The sequence below is a fragment of the Falco biarmicus genome, chromosome 3 (assembly GCF_023638135.1).
Source record: "Falco biarmicus isolate bFalBia1 chromosome 3, bFalBia1.pri, whole genome shotgun sequence".
In the NCBI taxonomy this organism is placed as follows: domain Eukaryota; kingdom Metazoa; phylum Chordata; class Aves; order Falconiformes; family Falconidae; genus Falco; species Falco biarmicus.
The window spans coordinates 14,833,632-14,859,444 of record NC_079290.1 but is presented as its reverse complement, the minus strand read 5'-3'; the positions used below and the strand labels follow the sequence as shown (position 1 = coordinate 14,859,444).

Here is a 25,813-nt window from a genome sequence, read left to right as displayed (position 1 = left end):
CTTAGAGTGGAGATGGCTGTGACCTACCCACAGTGCCAGACACAGCTCAAGCACACCCTATCGCAGTATAGAGAGGTTAGCACTCTGTTCAAGGACTTGCATTCCTGCAGGAAAAACACAGAATGATTTTTTTATAAACACAAAAGTGTCCTCCCAGCATGGAGATTGCCGCTACGATGCAGAGCTGATGATATTCGTTAAAACAATAATAACACAATCTTTTAAAAGGGAAGCTTTTAAAAAAGTATTTTTTATATTGTCTATTTATTCAAACATAAAAAAAAACCCGTCAAACTGACTTTAATTATTGTTTTCTCCCACTAAGTTCTTGTTCTCATGTCCTTCTTCCTGAGTTCTCAGAAGACTTAATGATAAAAATATAAGAAACAATACAGATTATTCTTTTTAAATCATGTCTTCACATTTTAAGGAGGTTTTGTGAGATTTAAAAGCAAGAGTTGCACAAAAGTGTTATTCATCCAGCTCTTCACAGCAGAACTAATCCTGCTTTGGATGAGGAGAGGTGCTGCAGAGTGAGACCCCTTCACAGCATTGCAGTACCACGGCCATGTTAGTATTTCTGATCTATAAATTAACTATATCAGCATTTCTATTTCTTCCACAATATCAACTGTAATTGGTAATACACCAATCTATCCTGCTCTTTGATATGACAAAAATGCTTCCGTCATGCTACTGGGTACCACAGTGAAATGTGTTTTGGAAGAGGGCTGCTGCATCCCACCTTTCCCTAGGGATTTATGATGCCACCTTTCTGTTTGGCTTTGTATTACTTTGGACACATATTTCTTCAGTGGAACATCAATGTACACCAGCTGTAGTGCAAATAATCTTCTTTTTTTGAAATATTAACAGTTTAACGATGTACTTTGGGTTCATAGTAGCATCATGTGGTGTAGTGTGCTGTGGCAAAATACAGGACTGTGCCATTTATTCAGTTATTCTTTCCTTTTAATTCATAAGAGGTGCATGTAAGGAAGAAAATGAATCTTAGTGAATTCATGAATTCACACAAATATATCACAGAGTGAAAATACGAGAGGTGTGAACATTTCCATGGTTGAGCTCTGCACTAGATGAGTTGCTGAAGTAATGGGAGACTCTTGATTTGGAATAATGGACAATCTGCATATGTTTAACAGTAGGAAAAATCCTTGTTGTCTTCAGTATTTCAGGGTTTTTTTTCCAATTATTTTGTATCTGTTACTTTTGATTAATTTATTTTAGTTGTAAATAAAAGTAGAATAAACTATTTGCATCCACCAGCTAACCATATAAATATCCTTTATGAAACACAATTTTTAAAAGCCTTTCAATGCTTTTATTGCGGTTACATCACTTGTATAAAATACATCTGTTTTTACACATTATTTTTACAATGCCTTGGAGGAAGACACATTTCTAGCTTAACATGCGGTTAATAGCATGTCTTGTTACAAATATTTGCAAATAACAGGTTGCATCCTGATTTTTACACTGGGAAATGAAAGAGACAACTAAAACCACCACCAGTCTTCCAATTTGCAGTAAAATACCTCAGCGTTCTAGACCAACATACAGATGTTTTTTAGGCATTTTTGTTTTAATGCTGGAAGAACACAAAAGAACTGTCATCAGAAGAGTTTTTATGAGGAAAATATTAAAAACATACATGAAGGTTAAACAATCTTTTTTTTTTTTTTTAATCCCTTAAAGATTAAATAGCTATCTGATGAAAGACAGCAAATACTCTGTGGATATATAAAACTTTGTTATACCCTCATAATCAGGTATGTAGAGATATAAAGATAAAATATACTTACTGTGGGAGTAAGCAACTCTTTTGACTCTTTCACAGACATAACTTGCATTTTTCAAGAACCAGGAATAGTATTCCACACAGTACCTAAAGATGTAGTTAAAAGTTAGGAGAGTAGTAGCTTGTTTTCTTTTATAAGCTGTATGAATCATACTGCTGATATTGAATATGGCAATAAAAAACTAGATTCTGACCTCAGTGATGTCATTAGATATTTGGAAAAATTCAGCTGAGCTTTACTCAGTTTGAATACTGGAAGCCAGATCAAGTATTGATTGGTGCACTGGGGACCCATTTGGGTCTCACCCAGTCACAATGGATTCTCAAAAATAAGCACTGGGGATTGAAAACTGTCATTTTAAAAAAGCCTGATGGAGTTTTAAGCAGAGAGAGAGAGAGAGAGAGAAACTAGTGCCAAGTTTTACCTCATGGCTTCCTTTCTGGAATATCTTCTCTGACCAACACAGAGACACAGCTGAAAAAACCTACAGAGCTCCATCACACAGGGATTGATCTTTTGCACTACAAGAGTGACAGGAGGCGAGGTCACACGGGACTCTTTGAGGGTTGCCTGTGGACACCCTAGGAAAAAAATACAACTCTGAACTAGTTCAAATACTTGTCCCATTAAATTTTTTGCAATGCCTTATCTGGGCTATAAGAAACATGCAGACTAATAAGCTCATGTAGGTATCTTAAAATCAAATCTGAGTGAGGCAGATAATTGATAAGAAAACAACACATAGCCTGGCAGTTGCTTGAGTGAAAGCACAAATATTCTGTTCAATTTATTATTTGTCATTACTGGTTAGTTACGTAAAACCACGTTCCTTTTATTTATCACAAATATAAGGAACTCTTAAGAGGTAATTTATTTATTGTTACCCATTTAAGTGAAGGTTCAGTTCCCACTGAAGCATCAGTTTGCCACAGTGCAAAAGAGCAAGATAAAGAACAGCACTATACACTTACATATTTGATATTTTCTATATGGATATGCTACTTTAATAAAAGATTCGCTTCCAGTTCCACATGCTTCCCTACATCCACCCTCTAAATCTGAATTCTAGATTAAATATGACAAAGCTAATAAACAGACTCTCACTGCTCTCTCCATCACTTTTTAAAGATGCATCAACAAAATCAACATGATTTATGCAGAAGTTATGGCTTTCTATCTGGCCATTTCTCATTTACCAGTTTCCCCCTTCTTGCTTCTAGTGATTTGAATAATCAGCTAATTTCAGCCCAGTTTTTAGGACTGGGTAAAGATCCTCTCAATGAATACATTCCTACTGGTTTCATGAAAACTGACAGTTAAAAAGAGGAGAAAGGTCAATTTTTGCCTGCACTGAGAGGAAGATAGGAATAATTTATCCATTTTATTAATTGTTTGCCAGAAGCCAGCTGGTTAATCAATGTTTTTTCCTTCAAGCGACAACCATTTTATTATTTTAACTTCATAAAAATGCAGGGCAATGGTGTACTTGGGGACGGGCCCCCTCTTCCCCTCTCTTGAGCCAGCTAAAAGGAAAACATCTAGTTTACTCTGTTCATTGAATCTTCTGCAGTCAGCAGCAAGAGATAAACATTTGCACACCAACCATTTCATCCCACCAGCAAATGCAGCTGTGCCAGACTGCAGAAAAAGCAATACTACAGAATAGGTGATCTCAGCTTGTAACAAAATCCTGAACCTCTATGTGGTTTTTCAGTGTCAAATACAATCTCTCTTCAGACTCCCTTTCTTTTATAGGAAAGAGAAAAGAAGGCAAGATGAAAATGGGGGAAACTGAGAAAAAGTAAGGAAAACTGAAGCTGCTTTCATTTTTCAGGCCTTTTCTTCATCATATTAAGAGAAAAACCTAATATTTGCCATAGTCTTGTCTTCTCCAAGCCATTACCTGTCACACATGATCTTGCACCTTTAGGTTTATGATGGGTCAGAATCAAAAGGACTTTCTAGAAAAAAAAAAAAAAAGGCAATATGCTAAAAGACTACTGGGGCATGGCTAAAATGGGTGTGTAATGACCTCTCCTTTGCATATTTAATAACCATGCTCTGAAGAAGAGGTGAAGGTACACTTTAGGTTGCTGCAGTGAAGCTACTTGCCCTGCAAGGCATCACATCTGACCCTGGGGGGCTGCATACGCATACATTGTGTTGTCCCCTGCATACAGCAGTCCTTAAAAAAGGATCTCTCCCCTACACCAGCACTCCAAAAAATAAGCGACATCCTGCAAATGCCATGCTGGGGCTCTGAGAAGACAACCAAGGACCCGGCTGTGAGAGCGGCACATCTTGCATGAGGTGGGTGTCCCCCTCACATGCACCCTCTGGGGTGAAAGAACCCGAATGTGCAGAGTGAATGTGGCTGCAGTGTGATTGTCAGCTGGTTTTTCCATTTGTGTAACTAGCAGGAGGCTTTGGCCGTGTGTAGATAAACTGCTTTACCTGCAGAGTATAATCCCCTTAGACAGTGTAATTGCATTTCCAGGTTCACATGTCTCACATGCTTTATAGCTTTGGGCCATCTTATGTTATATGATAGGAGAGGTTACAGAGGTTAAATTTGGACTAATGAAGTTCTGTTGAAATAAGCTTGAGTCATCTAGTGCCTACAAAAAGTTTAATATAAAATGGCATTCACGGGCAGGAGAAAAATAAAGGTTCTGCCAACCTGAAAGAGATCGCTACAAAACTATTTCTCTTCTGCCAGTGCTTGTCGAAGGTAATAGGAGCCATGGAGGAGTAATAGGCAGGCACTTGCAGCTCTCAAACTCAGGGGCCCCTCTGAAAACTGGCTGTGTGTCAAAGGTGCTACACAAGTATCATGATCAGTCAGAGATGGGCAAAAGGGAGCAGCATTTCTCTTAATCTTAGGAGCTTTTCATAAATGTCATCAGGCTTTGTCCACTTACTAGCATTTGACACACCTTGATCTTTTTCCACTCTATGGCAATGAAAAATTAATGACTTCTTGCTTTAATAAACACTCTTCTTGTTAATAACCGAACATCAAAGCATGCGGCAATATGGTTTTCATATAAGTTGCTCATGAAAGGTCATGTTAGAGTTTCTGTGAATAATAAAAACTCACTAAAGGCCACCCTCCAATGAATCTAAGTCTCCACTGAAGTGGGTACTCGCTACCCTGCCTAACAGGTGTTAAATGCTTTACTCAAGCTATACGTTTTAACAGCAGAAATTCAGCTTTACCTAAATGTAAGCTGAATGACTGCAATTTCAATTTGGATTCATCTATGTGGGAAAGAAAAGTTAAATCAAAAAGCTGAAAGTTAAACAAATTGCTTTGGTTTTCATTTTTGACAATCACTTAATTTTAAATTAATGTCACATTAACATAATACTATATTTATTTAATGCTGAAGTTCTCTTTCAATGAATGTTATATTTAATTTTATTTGCATTGGATAGTATACCTACATCATATGGTTGAAATTAAAATTCTCAGCACTTCATAGCAATGTTTTATATTTCTTCTGTAATAAATTTCTACTGTGAAATGTATTTTTGGTATTCAATTTGTAAATTCCTAAAGATTTGGATTGAATTTTTTTTTAAAAAAAATTAAAGTAGGAATTTATTTCAGAACTTCTTTTTCTAAGAATTTTCTTTCCTAAGAAACTGAGTCAGTCAAAGGAGCACAGAAACACAGGAACCACAGCTCCCTGTGCAGAGCTTTGCTCTATTTAAAATTACCGTGTAACTGTCACAGCCAGATAGGTGACCAATTCTTGCGGTAGTAATTGGACTTTCCCAATATTATACTGAATATCCCATCTCTCTGACACTGAAATTAAATTTTGCTGCCAGTGAAAAGCAATGTTACGGCTACTGTGAGTGATTTAGACTGCCAATATCCCTCCCTGCACGCTCTAATATGCACACTTGTATATTTTATTGTTGGCATCCACTTTTGTGATTTAAGAAATGAGTTCTTGGACTAATGTCTCAGCCTTCAGAGCATCATGGATGCCCTTCATTGCTTTGTGAACCCACTGTTTGATTTATTTCCTCAAATGCACAATTCCTATATGTAGACAGCCTCTGTCGTCATAGTTTGTGATAGACATTGTGATAAACTCTCCATTCCCTGATCACATTGAAATCCACGTTTCCAGCCTTTTCAAAATGGGCTGGTTCCCAGTCCTAGGTTCCCCAGGGTCTATAGTGTAGTCACCAGACAGCAATTGGCACATGAACTGTGCCCACCACAAGTCCAGTCATACACTCCAGCAACTTCTAGTTGGCTGGCCATTATTTAATCCTTAAGTTGAACTCACCCAAAGCAAATAACACATGCAGAGAACCTTAGTTTTTGTGCAGAATTTTTGATAGATAAGAATTGCCATAACATATTCCTTGGCTCCCAATCAAGATAAGACCTAGTTCATCTTAAATTCTTCTCTTCACACCATCCAGAGTGTCAAGAAGTCAAACTATATTCACGTGGTAAGACATTGGCTCATTTTCTTCATGCAACCAATGTATGTCATGGGGTGTAAGATGAGGACTCTGGTATTTTGAGCTCTTTAAACAGAAGTAAAATGAAAGAAAGATCAAAAAAGGATATTTGGCTTCCTATCTCTATGGTTTGAAAAGCCTCTTACATCAAGACCTGCTCTGTGGCTCAGCACTAGTGAGTCTTCTCCTTCAAAACATGTCTCAGTAGGTAGGTTATTGCTGCAGTGTTCTTAGGCCTCCTAGGCAACAGTTTCCTCCCACTCTTCCCTGACACTGCCTTTCTGCAGGACTTGTGTTTGCATGATCACTTGATGGTGTTGTCAAAATTTGGCTTTCACGGTCAGTATTTTTAACTCTGATAACATTATTTATTTCTGAAAATGGATGCCCCACTGAGTCATATGCTCTCAAATGCTTTTTTCCTAATAGTATAAGTTAAAAAAAAAAAAAAGAAAGAGAAAAGAAAAAAAGAAAAAAAAAAAGAAAAAAGAGAAAGAAAGGGAAAGAAAGACAAGAAACCCAACACATGCTCATAAAACTCAGCCAACCAGAACAGGACTAGGAACTATGAAAAACACAATCAGAAACAGCAAAAGCTACAAAAAGTGACAGCACAGGATCCTGGTCCTGGATTCTGCAATAGGCAACAAGAGCAAAACCACGGGAAAAAGCAAATGACACCAAAATTGTAAGATACCACTGCCCACCTACTATGTGATTATTCCCAGTGACAGAAAAATTGAAGATTTGTGAAAGAACCTTTCTCTCTGACTCAAATATGTTTTCCATCCAAAAAAACCAACCAAACCCTTTACAGACAAGTTGTGTTAGAATTCAGCAATGAGCCAAGAGAAGTCAGTATGAAAATATTAGAAAAGGTGAGATTACCAGGGAATCCAGACCAGAATTTGGATTTTAAGCCTCCAGGTAATCCCAAAATGAAAACACCAGGGTTACCTGTATGGAGCCAGGGAGATGACTGTATCCCCAGTGCCCTGGGTCAGCTCCATAAGCAGAACCACAAGGCTGCAGAGTTTCCCTTTGTGCAAAAACCTGCTGGTGATGCTCAGTTTTTTTCTTTACCTCTCCTGTTTTCACAGCCTGTAAACAGCGGTTTTCTTTTTGTCAGATTTATTAGGAATCCATATCAAAACCCCATGATTTCCTTTGACAATACCAGAACGGTGCAGTTTATTTTTTCATGTTTCCTACTAATCCATCACAAACCATACAATCAGCATTTCTCTTTGCTTTCCTTCAGAATTTTCAGGCCTTTATTTGCTCATGTTTTCAATAATTATTTTTTTTTGTTGTATTTGCTAGATTTCCAAACATATTATTTGACTGGCATTTTAGTTCTTTAGACTACTCTGGTTTTCCCTACAATATCAAGTCCAAATGATACAGAAGACCCCTGCAGTTTAGTTCAATACATTATCTTTGCACTACCTGGTGTCTATGCTTCTCTTAGACAGCTGCCACACAGAAACACAAGCAGTTGAGGGACAGATTTCCAAAATTCCTTCCAGTAGTCCTCACCACCCAGCAAGACTCATGTTCCCACTCATCTGTGGTAACAGCAGAGTCATCGTCAACAGGGGGACCATGAACAGCCTCTTCCCAGAGTGCCCCATGAGCTCCTAGCTCCATCACAGCTTTAAGCAGCCAAACTGGAAAATTTGGAACTGAGCTACCTGCTTATTCTGGAAAAGTGAGGAACATTTTTTACCTTTCTAGTCTTGAGCTGAGCACAGGCATTGCCCCAGCTTCATGTACTACAGGAGTTTACACACCAACCTCAGTGGTAGCTACCAAATTTCTGTTCCTAAAAAGATTATGCTGCACCAAACAGCAGACAATCACAGTCCCAGTCTGGAATACAGGTATGTCAATTTTATCTGGAACCCAGGACAGGCAGTCTGGATTTTCCCTCCAATAGAACATCATAATTCTATCGTTCTTTCCACGTCAGTATCAATGCTGGAGTATACACGCCAATGTATCCCTTAAAATTACTTCCTTAACTACCAGGTTAACAGGGAGTATATAATAAGGAACTGTGATATACATGCAGCTTCCGCTGTACTTTGTCTGCTGCTCAGCTGGCCAAGTGGCTTGGTTTCCCGTGACACCACTGGAAGCAAAGACACCAGACTGGGAGTAGAAGGACCCCAAGGGTACTAAAGATATCTACAGGATGGAGTGCGTTTTACCTAATTGTAGGTGCCCATGATGCTTGTACCTAGAGCTGAACTAGTCACCTTCAGACCCCAAGACTGGGATTTGTGGCTGAGATTTATTCCTTTTGTACTCCAGAGGCAGCCTGGTCTCAGACACATACACAGTCGCAGCTGGGCTCTCCCAGAGTTCAAAATCCCTTCCTGGCACTGAATCAGGTCCACATTTTCAAAACATGTAATATCTTATTAAATAATATAAATATAAATGCTTATATTATATATATTATATATAAATAGAAACGCTAAAAATAAATATAAATAAATACTATACTTTGTAATATTGTAATATATCCGTAAATATAATTTTATTGCAAACGTGAGTTTATGATACTTCTAAGAGGAGTGACACATAATCTTATACTAACTCTTAATTTCTAGCTCTTTATTTTGGTGCTTAAAAGGAAGAATTGAACTTTCCTGAAAATCTAGTTGATAATGATCCTTCTTTAGCTGAAAAGGAAGTTTGCAGTATTGTAAATTTAAGGCAATTCTGGAGATTTCATGCAGCACGGATTGACTTAATCATTTTATTTGTACCAATAGGGAGATTTAAAATATGACACTTTATTTTAGAAAGAATGCATGAATTTTAAGATTCTTCAGTAACCAATCGATGTTAAAGTTGACAAACGGACTTCTATCACCACAGTATAATCTATATTTTGAACATGTGACACTGTATGATTCACAAACAAATATGGAAGCGGTACCTTAGACATTGTGGGTGTTTTACATACATAAGGTATCAGGTAAATTAAATATTTATGTTGTTTCTGTGTGGGAAATTTTGCATATTGATATACTTTCAAACGTACAACTTTTTTTGCTGCATGAGATGCAGTTACTTACTGGTAGCTGAGTAAAGTTTCAGTGTCACCCCAGGTCTGTAGGGTGGTGTAGACAGTACTGAGGAAGGCAAATCTGAAGGAGGGAAAAGAACATAACTTGCCTTGACATTTAAAAAAAAGAAGAAGAAAAAAAAAAAGGATTGAGTGAAAGAATAAGGCGGGGGGGGGGGGGGGGGGGGCAGAAAGCTGAAGTCACAGACCACTAATAAACATACAGACACTGATGTATAAATATTTTACAGTCACCTATTTCTATATATATATTATTTTCTATTTCATAAATGTGCCAACACTTTGTTACTATCGCAGATCAATCTTACCTGGCTCTGTTTGCATCAGTTTACTGGTTTCTTGAGGAGACACTGTCTGCATCCAAAATGCGTACATGTCAGCTATGGGAACAGAAAGACACATGCTTCGTGTCATTCGGGATATTTGTTATTTATCTGTCTACTGAGAAGAATTGCTATATATGAGACAGCTCAACAGCCAAAGTCCCTCACCCAGTTCTTCCAGTGGCATATAAAAATGTCAAGATGAAAAAGGAAGGGCAAAAGCTGTACTCTGTTTGATCTTGAAAAATCCATGGGCTAGAGCAGGGGTCCTCAAGCTATGGCCCATGGGCCAGATACAGCCCCCCAGGTTCCTCAATCTGGCCCCCGGTATTTACAGAACCCCCCTCCCCCCCCCCCCTCCCCCCCCGGGGTTGGGGGGGAAACCAAGCAGCCGCAGATGGCTGCCTGCCACTGCATCCCCGCGCTGGCCCCCTGGTTAAAAAGTTTGAGGACCCCTGGGCTAGAGGAAGGTAGGATTTAAAGAAGGTACGTTTAGTGAAGACCAAGAGAAGCAGCTCTGCGTTGCTTTCCTACAGGTCTGCTCACCAAACTTGGAGCAAACTGTGAGGGAAAACGTGGGTAGCAGAAGTGAGCAGCAAGACTTAGTTTTTCCCCAAAGCATAAGAAACTGCTGGATGGACCCTGTAACTGATTGTAGCACTTCTACAATATAGAAATCGACTCACTAATGATGCAAAGCGGGTCTCCCTGAAGGGTGTCCCAACCTCCACCTCAGAGATGCAGTTTCAGCTTTTGGCCAAACCCCACCACTAGCAGGATAAAGCAGGTGTCAGTCCTCCTTGCCATACTCACTGGGGCTGAGCTGCAGGGCTGGCAATGGGGCCAAGCTCCCTGCAGCAGTCGGAGGGGGCCTGGCTGTGCCTCGTGGTCTGGAAGCATCCACATGTGGTGATGGAAACCCTGATCCTTTAGCTCCAACCGTCTTTGGCCATGGTGGGAACCTTGTGGTGGGGATTTCATCCCCTTTCTGGGCAAGAGGGATCGCGGTAGCTGGAGAAGCAGAGGAGACAGAAGGGTGCCAACAACATGTAGATGCCAATGCCTCATAGCGGTAGCAAGCATAACACACTGGGGAGCAATAATATCTAAAATACACCCTGAAAATCCCATCTACTCCTTAAGTACTTCCCCTGGCAGGTGATTAGGCTACCTCTCGATTTCATTTTAAATATGGAAACATAATGAGTGCCAATAATGTTTGAAATTCTAACTAAGAACATTTTAATGTGCAAGCTTTCATAAACAAAAGAAGAAACTGAAGTGTTCCTGAAAAATAGTGGGTTTTTTCTTCACATAAATTATTTTGTATTTCCTGAACTGCTTTACTACAGAGGGAAGAGATGAAAGCTCTTGTCTATGTGAAGGGGAGCAGGCAGATACTGGAGGGCAGATACTGGAATTTGAGAACTGACGACATTTTGTGGCAGGAATGACATTTGGGGCTGGAAAAGAATAAAGGTTGTTATGTGGTTAAACAAATCAAAAGACCTTATAAAAAGACAGCAGACTGACCAGGGAACATGTAGAAACTTTGTACAGATATGCAGCTGCAGTGGTGAGGAGGTATGAAGTCAAGGTCTGAATTTCTCTTGGCTTACTATGCATGAGCAAGTGTGAAGCCTTGCTTTTTGGCTTTCAAAATGAGGCAGACTAGCATTTTTCTATTTTTTAGCTCTGTGGTGAACCTAAATGCACTGAAATTATGAAATGCTCAGGTACTCACAACTGAACATCACGTACAGTCAAAGATAGAGAAAAATACAGAAAAAATTACAATAAAAAAGGAGATCAAATAGTTCAAATAATCTTTTCTTTGTTGTTTAAAACCAACAACCATTTTTTCTTTACTTCTCTGCCTCTTGAGAAAACTTTTTCTAATAAAATGGCTTCTTAAAATAGTTTTTCTATCCTCCTGCTATTCAGTGCACTACTGACCTCGTATTTTGCTGTTTCAGACAAACTTTTATCTTACTCTGTAATTATAGTTCAACATCACAGTGCTGTGCAGCAAACACATGACCACTTGTCAAGATGTTAAGAATATAAATTTAGATCTCACAATATCCGCTTACTTTTAAATGTCCATGCATGTTCTGTTGATGGATCCACTGTTTTGTTTGGGTCTTCCTGTAATTTCATGAAACTTGAAAAAATGGAATCTAGGTCTTTGAGGTATGAGAAGACAAGAGTTAGAACACTCACCATCCACTGCATATTGTGTGATAAAAAGGAAAAAAAAAAAAAAAAGGCTGGTATAATCACAACAGCTGTTGTCTTTTCTAATTAAAGTAATTTTTGGCAAAGTGTCCTTGATTTATTTTTTTTTTTAACAGAAGAGAAGCATCCTACAGCTTTCGGCACAGGTAAACTTGCCACTGATTTCAGTATCTATTTGCCTGTTTTAATAATTGAAAACTGAAAATGAGAAATTTCAATTTTAATCATTGAAAAAGCATTGAAAATGAGAAATAGTCATGAGCAGCAATGAGAGGTGAGCAGCAATGAGAGGTGAGCATCTGAAGTGCAGCTCAACCTGGCAAAGCAGTCTGGGGTGGAGGAGCCACGCAGCACACTGGCTGAATATATTCAACTCCATTCTGAAAGTAACTCATGTAAAGGTAGGAGGTAATTTGTGCTGAGTGCTAAGGAAGGTACATATTTAGATTAAGAGCACCAGAAACCCTCCCCAGTCAGTGCTGAATTCTGTAAAAGCTCTCATCCTAGGAAGTTTTGTTTGGTCCTCCACTAGAAGACCTTGTAGCTAATAAATTAAAAGTTTGTAAATTTTACTTATATTTCTAATATAAATATTACAGTACATTGATAACAATAGAAAATATTCTATTTTAATGATAATAAAATATATGTATATATATAAGTAATATAAAAATATAAAATAATATATTTAAAGAATGTTTAAATTATGAAGATGGAGTATTCTTTGCAAGTGCTACCTGGATGTGATTTTCACTGTTGCTGCTGTTTCCTTTTATTCCCCAGGATGTACTTACCCAGGTCAGAAGATGTGTTACTGGAAAACGTGTAATTAATAACAGGAGACTTTTCCAGCATTTTCCAAAAGTCAGACAAATTTCTCCCTGTAAATGGAAATGCTTATAAATATCAAGAATGACTTGTTTCTAGAGAATAAATATGGCAATGTTTTGGGGTGGAATGGTTTTAACTTCTACCTGTCTGCCCTGTCATCACACAGATGTAGATACAATCTGAATCATTGCTCTGAGGTACTGAAAGGCAAAAAAATGTAAACCAGATCATTGTTACCAGTTTTCATTATATGATACTATCTTAAACGGTTGAAAAAAACCCCAGGAAACGGTATGTGGCTACTGCAGCTGGCCAAATATTTTCCTTCTGATCTGACTTCTGACAAAAACCTTGAACCGTCATCAAATCCAAATGCTAATATTTCTAGGGGAAATATTCCTACCTAGTTAAATTCCAAATTACAAGTATATTTACACGGAAAAAATTAAGATAATATAGCCAATAATTATTCTTTGGGAATTTTAATTCCCAAAAATACCAGTATTTAGTAATAATTCACCAAACTTTCAAACAAAACATAGCTATTCATAGAAACATGTATGTTTCTATATCATATATATACATATTACATATATATTTAGTTCCTCTAAGGAGACTTAATTTACAACTGCAATCCATGCTTTGCAAGAAAAATCCTGCTGAGTAAGAGGAACAGGCTTTTATACACATTTTTATGTTTGTTTCCATACCAGGAGTAAGTCAGACAAATAAGACAATGATACATGTTAAAAGGAAATGCAAACCTGAGAGAATAGAAGTGGATTTGAAAATTTCTGTGAGATAACTGGTGGAGTTTCCAACAATATCAACAAGTAAAGCTGTAAAATCTGACAACAAAACAGAAAGTTTATGATTGAAAACACATATTCTATCATCTATGCTAAGTCACAAAATCACTTTTATATGTGATCATATTTTGGATATATACTTGTACATGACAATGTCTAAAATATTTTAATGTTCAAAATGTTTCTGCTGGACAGGAGTTGACTTCAGAAGCCACTGGAATATTCTGCAGAAGTATATTTCAAAGATGATATCCACAATAGCACCAATGTGCCTAGAAGTAAACTTAAATGGAATCTATCTGTTCAAGAGAACAATTTAAAGTAACTCTACTTAGAGTGCTGTACCTGTAGGCTTTGCCTGCACTAACTGCCTGTCTGCCATGTAGGACCTTCCAGGAGGCATCTGATTCTCTCCTCTGAGGTCTACTTCAGACATACCGATGATGTTGCTGTCAGCTCAAAAAATGGCTACTGGTGGTGTGGTGTTACGGCTTTTTTGTAACAGGTCCTAGCAGTAACAGCTCAATGTTTTCACTTAAGGAATGACAGGCATGAGCCCTGTGCTGGGCCATGAATTTTTGCTACTTGGGAGGATGCTCTAATCACCAAGATGTTCTGGATTTGAGACAGAAAGATTAAAGTTTCTCCATTATCCTCCAAGGCAAACTGGGTCATTATGCAATAAGGCTTGTGAGATGTGTGGGTCCAGAAAAAGCCATGAAAGCCATTGTGGCTCATGTGTGTGGTCATCACTTGAAGCTTAGAGAGAATGGGTTCTGGTCCCTAGCTACTGAGCTACTCTTGATATCTTACATTAACCAGCCATGGAATTCAAGTGCTCAGATCCATCCTGAAATGTTAAATACTGTGAGACCAGGGGTGTGAGTGAGTATTATAGGTGAAGGATTTGCCCAGTAGTATTTTACACTCCATTAAACAGCTCTATGAAGATATAAAGCCTTGTTTTTCACTCCTGTTGGACTCATTGAAGTTACTGAAATTACTGTTGGTGCAGAGAAGCCCTTGTTCATCTCCTGTGGGTTATTTCAGAAAAGTGAAAGTGAAGAAGGTAATGTACATACATTGCTGGGTTGTCTCTCCTGCACTGCTCTTTGTAGTCTGAGGAGGAAGGGGAGATCTTTCTGCTGGGTAAACCGTGTTGGTCACTTGACAGATGGCTCGACCCCAGACTGGCTGGCTGGGTACAGCCATCTGAGACTAAGTTCATGGAGTCACCCCGAAGTTTCAGAGCAGCCACTCATCATGAGTTATGGCTGTTGAACTCAGTATGGTGATGCTACTTATAAGGATGAAGTCTGCAGAATTTAGGCTACAGCTTTCAGCTCCAAAGGAAGTAATTCAGCTTAAGAACATGCAATTTCCAACTTCTCTTGTGTACCCACCTGTCAAGTCATTTGTCATGTTGTTCAAACAGTAGCAGTAATGCATAGGGAACTTGCCAGGGTCAACATTTTTCACGTTAGAAACTGTAGGGAAAGACAGAAAAAAATCAGTGTCTTGATGCACAAGCTGTGTGAGACAAAATGCTCCTGCACGGAGCAAAGCAACAAAGCACTCACTGTTATAAATGGTGACTGACACTTTGTGGAAGGCAAATGAGCTATAAGATGTGACACTCAGCAAAGAGAAGGGTTTTTTGGTACCTGCAGAAACAAATGTCCATGCTATTAGCAATTGGAACAAATTATGACAACACCATGTTTTGACTCTGCTCATTCAATTTCTAAAAAGACTCCTGAGGTGCTGACACTATACAGCTACCTGAGACTCAATTCTTTCTCATTTCCACTGAGGGAAGGACCATTTGTATTACTTCTTTTTTAATTTGAACCTACACTGATAAAGTGCTTTCTAAAGGCATCCCATTATGCTGTCTCTATACACAAACACATACTGATTTCTATATTCTTTGGGGCAGACAGCTACCTGCATTATAAATGCACAAGGGTAATGTGCTCCTAGAATCAGTTCTGGAGGCAGGTGGCATGCATTTATGGCTTCCCCTGCTAGCATTGTTAGTTCTTTATTGCATTCACTGCTGGACTGACAGCCTGCCTGACCTGCCCAGCCCTGTCACATTACCTCTGAGCGCTGTGTTCAGCATACTGTTCACCAGCTCTGTCAGGTTAATAGCAGCCAGATCCACAGACTTTGCAGGCAGCTCTGAAAAAGAAGGGGTCCCTGAGCAGCTGGCTGCATGAAGGCACAAGGAAATGGTTTTGAATTCCCTACTTATATGCAGACCTTGCAGAATGGGAAAAACAAAATGAGCGGATTATGTATTGAAGTGCACTGGAAAACATGTGGTGAGAAATAAAGATGCCAGGAGTGCAGAAAGGAATCTGGAAAACAGCAAGATAAAGCTGGCAGTGCGATAGTACCCAAAATTTATGTGAGGCTCCCTATCACCTACTCCCCTGAGCAGGCCACCAGCAGAGCCCAAGCAGGGCCCAGGCAGGCCTCAGAAGGCCCCAGCAGAGGCTGAGCAGGGCTGGGCAGGCCTCAGGCAAGGCTCGGGCAGGCCTCAGCAGGCCCCAGCAGAGGCCAAGCAGGGCCCGGGCAGGCCCCAGGCAGGCCTCAGCAGGGCCCCAGCAGAGGCAGAGCAAGGCCAAGCAGGGCTCAGGCAGGCCACAGCACAGGCCAAACAGGGCCAGGCAGGGCCCGGGTAGGCCCCAGCATGCCCAGCAGAGGCTGAGCAGGGCTGGGCAGGCCCCAGGCAGGGCTCGGGCAGAGCCAGGCAGGCCCCGGGCAGGGCTCTGGCAGGGCCAGGCAGGCCCCAGGCAGGGCTCGGGCGGGGACAGGCAGGCCTCAGGCAGGGCTTGGACAGGCCCCAGCAGAGGCTGAGCAAGGCCGAGCAGGGCTCAGGCAGGCCACAGCAGAGGCCAAACAGGGCCAGGCAGGGCCCGGGTAGGCCCCAGCAGGCCTCTGCAGGCCCATCAGAGGCTGAGCAGGGCCGGGCAGGCCCCAGGCAGGGCTCAGGCAGGCCCCAGGCAGGGCTCGGGCAGGGCCAGGCAGGGCTCGGGCAGGGCTCGGGCAGGCCCCACCAGGCCTCAGCAGGCCACAGCAGAGGCCGAGCAGGGCCAGGCAGTGCCCGGGTAGGCCTCAACAGACCCCAGCAGAGGCTGAGCAGGGCTCAGGCAGGCCCCAGGCAGGCCTCAGCAGGGCCCCAGGCCCAGCAGGGCCAGGCAGGGCTCAGGCAGGCCCCAGGCAGGCCTCAGCAGGGCCCCAGGCCCAGCAGGGCCAGGCAGGGCTCAGGCAGGCCCTGGGCAGCTCCCAGCAGAGGCCGAGCAGGGCCAGGCAGGGCTCAGGCAGGCCCCGGGCAGCTCCCAGCAGAGGCCGAGCAGGGCCAGGCAGGGCCCGGGTAGGCCCCACCAGGCCTCAGCAGGCCCCAGCAGAGGCTGAGCATGGCCGGGCAGAGCTCAGGCAGGCCCCGGGCAGCCCCCAGCAGAGGCCGAGCAGGCCGCCGGGCGCGACCTGGCGTTTTGGCGCCCCCTCGCGCCGGGCAGTGGGTACTTACTGCCAGAAGCGCGGCGGCTCGCTCTGCAGATCACGAACGGAGGGGGCAGGCCCTAGGAAATGTTCCCCTTCCCCGATGCAACATGGAATTGGGATGGCAATACGGATTTCATTACTTTTTTTTCCCACTTACCTTGATGGCTGTAGTGCTACGACAGAATAAATGGGCTGTAGCTGTATTTTTTATTTTAACATGCTTTCTTTCTGTTGGCATTGCTTATTTGTTTTTCCTGAGTCAAACTTTGCAAGGATGTTCCTTTGCCTCCCTCTCACAGAGTCGTGCAGAAGCAGAGCAGTGTGGTATCTGTGTGTGTGCGAGGAGGAAGGCCTGCGTGCATGACAGAGAGAGAAAAAACAGAGCAGGACAGAAAAGGAAGCACAGAAAGCCAAGACGAAAACAAAATCTCATTTGGGGAGAAATGCAATTTTCCAATGACATCAGTATTATTTTCAACCAGCTTGAAACCAAGCTGCACCCCAGGGCTTGTCCACAGTGTAGAAGAGAGGAAAGGGAAAACAAAAGGGAATGAAGAGCTTTTAGGATTTTGGAAGGACAGAGGTTAAACGGCCAAGGACCTGAGTGAGCCCTGGGTCAGATGAGGAGCCCTTGCAGCAGGGGTGGTTGGGGCTCACAGGCTCTGCAGAAAGGTCCATCTGCTGCCACCTCCATGCCCAGCATGCCACCTCCCACTCCCATTAACAGTCCCACACGGTGTCTCCTGACACGCTGCTTGTTACCTGCAGTAGCCAGCACTGCCACTTGCTTCTCTTTCTTATTTTCTTTCCTTATGCATGAAGCTGTGAAGTGAAGAGAGACAGTTTTCCCTGTTGAGATACCAAGCAACTCTCTGTTGAGCTGTCTTCCTGGATTGCTTTGCTGCTCTCCTTTATTATAGCTCAGAAGTTGATGAACATCAGCACTGCAAAGCAGGCCACTGAGTATCCACAACATCAGCTCATCAAGTGCCTAAAAATAAGGATGTCCTAAAGGACTTGACGGGTCATTTAGATGCTAACTAAAGAAAGAAAGCAGATTAAATATCTGAGCTCGTCCCCTTAACTCAAGAATCAAAAGGAAAAAATAGCAACAACCTGTTGGAGAGATCTGCACTAGACTTGCACACAATACTGACTGCGAGGCCCATGGCGTAATCAGGCCAAATCTGCACAAATCTGCACAGGCTGTGAGATTGTTATTCAGAACAGTCATTCAATTGAGTACTGTTCTCAAGAGCTGTGTTATAGGAGAAATGAACTGAAGCTGGGCTCAGGAGTTTGGATTCACATCCTGGGATTCCCTTGGAGGCCAACAAGGGCAAGGTACAGAGCAGTGATTTAGGCATTGCAGGACAAGTTGAAGCACAGGAGTTTGGTGCTAGGTACCCTATCATATCAGTGGAGAGCTGAGTGCCTCCAAAGAGTAATCCAGAAGGATCCCCAAATGAGCCAGTGCTAGCAAATATTAAATTCACATGGCCCATCTGAAGCTTCAGCTTCTCAGTCCATCCAAGCTCCCCAGAGAGACATCCTTTCCTGGGAGCTGGTGGTGAGGCGGGCTCACCTCAATGGTGGTGATGCCCTGCTCTGCATTAGAACCTAATAAGCTCTCACCAGGGAGTAGGAAATCTGGGTTCAGCTTCCTCTTCAGTAAGATGAAATCTGTAGGACTGGAAGCAGGGGAAGAAAGAGGAGATGGGGCTGCATAATTCTTTATACCTAAACTGGTGAAACCTGGGTGCTTGTCCTTGTTTGTACAAAAGTCTATGCCTTGTATAGAAGACAATCCCTGGATACATTTCTCTTTCTCTTTTTATATATATGTCCTAGTTTTGGCTGGGATGGGGTTAATTTTCTTACTAGTAGCTGGTACAGTGCTGTGTTTTGGATTTATATGAGAGTAATGTTGATAAGACACTGATGTTTTAGCTGTTGCTCGGTATTGCTTGCTCTAAGTCAAGGACTTTTCAGTTTCCCATGCTCTGCCAGTAGGCAGGTGCACAAGAAGCCGGGAGGGAGCAGAGCTAGGACAGCTGACCTGAACTAGCCCAAGGGATATACCATACCATAGAACTTCATGTTCAGTGTATAAACTGGGGGTGAGTTGGCCAGGAGGGGCTGATCACTGCTCAGGGACTGTCTGGGCATTGGTCAGCGGGTGGTAGGCAATTGTATTGTTTTCTTTCCTTGGGTTTTATTCTTATCTCTCTTTCTTTTTCATCATCATCATCATCATCATCATCATCATGTTGATTATAAACTGTTCTTATCTCAACCCACAAGGTTTACCTTTTTTTTCCTGATTCTTCTCCCCATCCCACTGAGGTGGGGGAGTGAGAGAGAAGCTGTGTGGTACTTAGTTCCCAGCTTGGGTTAAACCATGACACCATGACAACATATATAAAGGAAAAATGGTACATGCCTGTAAATTGTGACTCCTCATACACTGCTAGTCAGCTATATTAACAACTCTCACTCAGTAGCAGCTACATTTGGACTGACAATCTAGGTTATAGAGCTCTCCTAGCCCTTTTCTCTCTTTCCATCTAAACCTTTCTGACTCCAGGTTCATGGTGTGGGATCCAAGAATGGACCTTTGCCATCATCTGGTCTGTCCTACTGCATGGCATCAGCCCTGGAGGTCCAGCACATCAGCCGTGCCTACACAGGGTGAAAGAACCAAATCTGCCATGGATGTGAGAAAGGGGCTATGGGGGCAACTGGGAAAGAGACACCTGGGTTATTCCCTGGGGAACACCAAGCCATCATCCTTACCTGTGTTGAAAACCAGAAAGAGACACAGAAAGCCCAAGCTCATCTTCGCTACCACGTGCCAGCAGAACCACTGCATTATGGACTCTGACTTCCAGTAGGTTTGGCTGCTCTAGGAGAAAGAAATACTATTTTGGTGGTGTTAAAGTTTGGGATATGGTGCAATTTTATCCAACCCTTGTCCCAAATGTGACCATGAGAGAAATACTAGATCTCTGGGATGCAGAGAAAAGATTGGTGGTGTAAATGGAAAAGAATCAGTAATCACATAAACAGTATTTGCTGTGTATATGCAGCTGTCATGAATTTGGTATGTAACTTGATTTTTGAGTCCTACATTAACTGTGGCTTTGGTGGGACTTGGTAAGATCATCTACACCACCCTCTTTTTTGGCAGGATGATCTGTGCCCAAAAGGACACTGACACATCAGGTGTCTAAACCTTTTCTGTTGAAACCAGATTAAATTACCTATGTTCAATTTCAGACCAAATAACAACTGAGCTCCTTTTCTGCAGAAACGTTGCTTGCCTGGTCATCCCTAGTCTCGGATTTCGGTAGTTAATTATTGTCACCAAGTTGTGTCTTGTACTGCCTTGCCTAGTTGCTTGGGAGAGATTAATATGCTATGCCTTTCAGACAATAAGCTGCTTTCCAGGTTTCAAAGATTTAATTAGTGGTTAGAAAAAAAAAGGGAAGTTCCTGCTTCTTTACATGTTCCCTCATTTTTTTTGTAAACTACACAAGGCTCTGTAGTTGTCAGAAAATAAGGAAACTTGTAAAAATTCGCAAAAAAAATCCAAAAGACTTTTTTCATATCTTCTTGGAGTAGCTAATCTTGCAAGTACGCAGCAAATCATTATCTTGAAGATAATACGGTTTGATTAACAAACTATTATCATCATGTTTAAAATCTTTCTCATATTGAGTTCACTAGAGAATTAACACATTCTGAAAACAGCTGATTTGTTCCTAATGGTCCTAAAGAGACTCTTCCTTGGGACGATGAAATGATACCAAGCATTTCTGTGTTTGAAACGTCTGTGTTTGCTCATCTGATGAGTCAAAAGTGTTTAAGTGACAGCTCTGCTATTCAAACAAAGGTCTGAGAAGCTTCTTAGCCAGTTCATCGCATCTATTCAGTCCATCTGCCTAATCCTTTTTACTCGACCCCAAGCCTATACACATCCACGGTTTCTGCACAGCATGTTCAGAAGAACAGAGCTGAGGCAGAGAGGAAGCCTTGGCCAAATCTCATTCCCCTGACTTGGTACCCCATCAGTTTTCTGTGAGCTGGACTAATTATCCATGGACAGAGTCCAGTGTCCCATGGACCAGTCTAGCATCAAAAATCCTAAGCTTGACTCTTGCAACAATATTTGGGATCTGACCAACAACCAGACTACAGACCATGAATGTATTGCTGCCGTGACAATCACAGGGCCTGACATCCAGGCAAGGCTATCCCTGCTTCCACTGCTGGGTATTATGAAGCTTGCTGGGTCTTGTAACAGCTTTTTCTATGGATCTGTGGACTCTGTAATTAGGGGAGACTAGTAGGTTAGCTAAAACCTGCTAACATGCTGACGTGATGGAAGCAGTGGTGACGTAGCCCATGCTGAGGTAGATATAAAACTAATCCAAGCCTCTGGATTCTGTTCAGTTTTTATATTTTTTTCCCTCTTTGGTTTGGCTGTATGAAATGGAGAAGAGTTCATGGAGATACTCCTTGGTGATGCTGAATATGAAGAACTAGTGCTTTGCAAAGGTGCAGGGAGGTGGCTGTTGGGGAGGGCCGGCTCTGGGTCAGTGGGGGTTGCGGGATGGCAATCATGTCAAGGGGAGGTTTGTAACTATGTATGTTTTGGAGTAAGAGGGCTATAGTGGCTGGTGCATCTAGTCAATTAAGTGTCCTGTTAGGGGGAGACTGTTGTGTTATGTCTTTGACTGAGGTCAGCAGTGGGAATTTGCTGTTTTCTTAGTAGAACTTCATGAATTTTTATTCCTGTATTATGAGAAATGACTGTCTCCTTAGTTCTGCAAGATCTGCATTACCATGAGTCATGCTTCGTGATGACGGCTGTTTATGTGCTACAGACCTCCTTCTGAGCATGTTGCTCGTGATCCGTTCCCTGCATGTACTGTCCCTGCGGCACAAGACTGGTTGGCTGGAGGGTCTCCGCAGCCCAGACTGGCAAAGAAGCCCAAACCTCTGCCCTTCATGAGGGTTTGGCTGCATGGCAAGTGAGAGAACCAGACCTAGGAGGTAGGAGAAGCAGGCATTTTCAGTCTGCCCCTTCAGATTGGTGGTCAGCACTCATGGCAGAGTGGGGAGACTTGACTTCTAGGACCTGCTTTGAGGAACACGGGCTCTCCTAGGTCACCAGTGAATCACACATGGACTAACACCAAAATCCTTGGTAAGAGCATTTCACAGACTGATGTGCAAACACAACTGTTCTACAAAAGCTCATAAGTAAAAGGGTTGATAGGTAGTAGGTAATTTCCTATCAGGGATCTAACTTAATTCCTGACATATTTAAACTGGCCCAGAGTTGTTCATGGTGGTGGGACAGGGGAAAATCATCTGACAGAAGATTTGGTGCAGCAGGCTATAGCAGGGGCTAGAGAGAGCGCATTAATAAGAGACAGAGAAAAAGGCAAGAAGATTGGCATATGAAGGAACTGTCTTACCAAAGCATCTTAAGGGAGAGAGAAAAAAGAAGAAAAACAGAGCTGTAAAATTAGAAACAAAATGGAGTGAGATACAAAGTTGTTCTTGGAAGCACATTGGAAGAGGCTTTCCAGCTCACTTGAATTTGTAGCTCCCTGCTGCCCTCCCCACTGAGCTGCTCCTCCATGCTAACCAACACACACGTTTTTCTCCACATACGATGCTGATTTGCAGCAGGAATTTAAAGCAGGCATTTGTGTGGCCGTAAGACCCACATTTAATTGAAGTGTGATTATAAACTACAGACTCAATCAAGCAAAACATCTAATGACCAGGACAACATGCAAACATAACCCGGAAGGATGTATCATAATAAGCCAAATCCTGTCCTATTTCTAGCAAAGAAATACTAAATAACGTTGGTATAAAATAATGGAAAATCCTCCATTCGTGAGAGGCCTTATTTTGCCTGACTGCCAGATGTAGCACTGTGCTGTCCCCTGGCCAGTACAAGATGCTTAAAAACAAATGGCAGAGAAATCTGAGTACAAAGAACATTACTCTAGGAAATACTGCCCTTACTCCTTAATTGGTAGAAACTGATTTAAATTTGAAGCATTAAGTTTTAAATGCTTTCCAAAATCTTCTCCCAGCATTAAGCCTCTGAACATTTATGCTGTCCAATTAAATTTCAAAGCCATCTGTGACAAATATTCCTAGAACTGCTGCTTGAAATACTTTAACTCTCAGCAGTGTGGATATTAGTAATATTAACTCTTACGATACATGTTGTGTTTGCATTACTTTGGTTATCTGATATCTAATTTTTATCTATCAGGTGCAAGACTTTATTATTTTGTAACTGTATATCTTTTGTCCGCAACATAAGTGACACTACTGTGATGACCAAAATACAAGTCCAGATTGCAGATACAAAACCCTCATTGTACTTCAGCTCAAAATCACTAACAATTTCCATTTCAAAACATACTGAGATTCACAGGCAGTAAAGGCACAGGTGCCACACGTCCATGAGCTGACAGACAAATCCCATAAACTCACTCAGTGAATATTTTCCTTCCAAACATTTATCTGATACAGGCAGAAGGTCAAGCCTTTAGTTACAAATTCTCCTTCACCTCTACTGGGTATGATAATCCTCCTTTGTTTGTTTTAAGCTGAATGGTATCAGTAGAATCCATTTTACTTAGAACTGTTGATCCAGAATTCCCTGAACTGCTGAACTGGAGATTTTAATCCAGTTCAGATTCTCTTTATACACTCATGAAGACCCCTATGAAATCCCTCTTTGTTACTCTGGATTAGCAGCAATCTAAAACCGATGTGTTTATTAACTATGCTTCATTAGAACTCATTTTAATGTGGCAGGTAACCATGCAGTTTGAATTGTCTTCATTTTTCCTGTACAAACAGAGGGCAATCAGATATCAAGTAGTTTTCGCGTGTCTTCATGCTAAACAGAGCAGAACAGAAGAGAACAAAGAAATAAAAAAGGAAAGTCCTTGAGTATTAATTTCCTTACTTTCATTCAGTTCCAAAGGTCTAAAGGTCATCTCTCATTTTAAGCAGACCATGATACACCAGGTCTAAAGAAATAGTCCATGCTAATGTGAAAATACGCCTGCGTTACAATTACACGTTTCATTACATTGCTACAACTACTTTTTAAGTTCAGATTTATTTCTATGAGGATTTAATAAATTGCAAGATATATATATTTAAGAAAACTACTCATTTGCTACATTTCCACCAAGTATTAATAGCACAGTTGAAATGGTTTCCTCCAAGTACATGTTGAAACCACTGAGATTTGGAATAGTTAATATCAACTTACCTGATTTCTTTTGGCAAAGATTATTATCTTCAGAGCCTATATAAAACTGGAGGTTATTGCCAGGTCTTAATAAGCACTTTATGAAAGACTTCGAGTAGACAGGCTTGATAATCTTGCTTTAAAATCTTGTGAAAATTGTTATCCTAATCCCAGAAAGACTAACTTGAGGTAACACAATCATAAAGCACACAAAGTGCCTGCATGGAAAGGCTCTGTGGCAGGTCAGGTGAGGATTGGAAGCTCCTTTTGGCAGTAATGACTTGAACTGTGGAGTAGAAAGGATTTTTTTCCCTTTTAAAGGGACAGCTCATCTTACTGCCTTTAGGCCAATGCCATCTTTGATGGTAAGAGGTAGGCCAGGGTAAGCCCCTTTTGGTAAAACTTTAGCCATTCTTCAAGGTGTGATTTAAACAAGGGACATTTGTCAAGAGGCCAGCGGAGAAATCTGAAGTGTATCTTAGCTATAGAAAATCAAAAGGAACAAAATTACAGTTAAACCAGAAAATTGTGTTAGTTAAGTGGCAAGGAGGAGAGATACGGTCACAATGACATAAGCAATTTTGGTGATGCTGAGTGATGTTTAGTAGTATCCAAGAGGTGATCACTGTTGGAAACAGTGGGTGAAATTCTGCTCCCTTTTACTCCAGTGGACTTTAAGTGATTCCTCTGAAACCGGTGAGTTTTAGGTGCAACACTGTTAAAAGCAGATAATCATCCATTCAGTAATTTTATCATAAGCCACTGAACACTTCAATGTGCAAAGTAATTCAAAACTTTGTAGCGATTACTAAAAGGAAACCTAAATGGATTCACAGTCAGTCTATGAAATAAAAAGTGCTTTAGGGTGTGCTGCACAAAGCCTCAAGACACAAATATTCTGACCCCTCTTAGAAAGGGAGAGGATAAAGAGGAGCCAGCAGATTTGATGCACAGGATGCCTGCATACACACTGCCTGTTGGGAATGGTCCAGCTTGGGAAAGGTTGGAGCTACTGGTCAGGAGCACTCTCAGATTGTCCTATCAATGTCATGGCCCTACAAATACTATGAACATTTGAGTTGCCAGGCTCCCCAGCACTACTTAATTTATTACTGTAGATATTGCCTGAGTAACTAGTGTGTCAACAGGCTTGTTCTGTTGTCACTTGCCTTTGTTTAATTGCATTGTCCCAGACTTGCACTTCCACTAGCTAAGGCAAAGAAAGTTGTAATGTTACCCAAAGAATAAAGAAACTGCAACACCTAAAAAAAACCCTGCAACCTGCCAGCGTGGCAAACACCAGAAAGTAATTCTGCTGGTTTTGGGTTTCAGTCATATGTTTTGGGGGTCCTGGTTTCCCACAGAGAAGGTGTTTACGGGATCATGCTGTG

At 41.5% G+C, this 25,813-nt stretch overlaps 1 protein-coding gene across 1 annotated transcript; it reads right to left on the bottom strand.

Moving 5' to 3' along the window:
* Positions 1–1,100: 1,100 nt before the first annotated feature.
* On the bottom strand, positions 1,101–24,649 carry HHLA1 (HHLA1 neighbor of OC90). Its single transcript, XM_056333514.1, has 16 exons — positions 24,444–24,649; positions 19,919–20,027; positions 17,885–17,944; positions 15,713–15,793; positions 15,190–15,273; positions 15,013–15,096; positions 13,565–13,648; positions 12,944–13,000; positions 12,764–12,850; positions 11,825–11,917; positions 10,545–10,742; positions 9,717–9,788; positions 9,398–9,469; positions 2,245–2,401; positions 1,824–1,906; positions 1,101–1,609 (listed from the first exon to the last, which is right to left on the bottom strand). Exons 2-16 carry the CDS (start codon positions 19,992–19,994, stop codon positions 1,566–1,568), a joined length of 1,332 nt encoding a protein of 443 aa, XP_056189489.1. The 5' UTR covers positions 19,995–20,027; positions 24,444–24,649; the 3' UTR covers positions 1,101–1,565.
* Between the last annotated feature and the right edge of the window lie 1,164 nt (positions 24,650–25,813).

What these genes read in the sequence shown, in the direction of transcription:
- HHLA1 (XM_056333514.1), bottom strand. Translation starts at nt 19,994, where the DNA reads ATGCAGTGGTTCTGCTGGCACGTGGTAGCGAAGATGAGCTTGGGCTTT. An exon ending in TGTGATGACAGGGCAGACAG is followed by an intron (nt 12,851 to 12,943) that starts GTAGAAGTTAAA and finishes TTCCATTTACAG; the next exon opens with GGAGAAATTTGTCTGACTTT. An exon ending in ACATGCATGGACATTTAAAA is followed by an intron (nt 10,743 to 11,824) that starts GTAAGCGGATAT and finishes CTGCTTCTCCAG; the next exon opens with CTACCGCGATCCCTCTTGCC.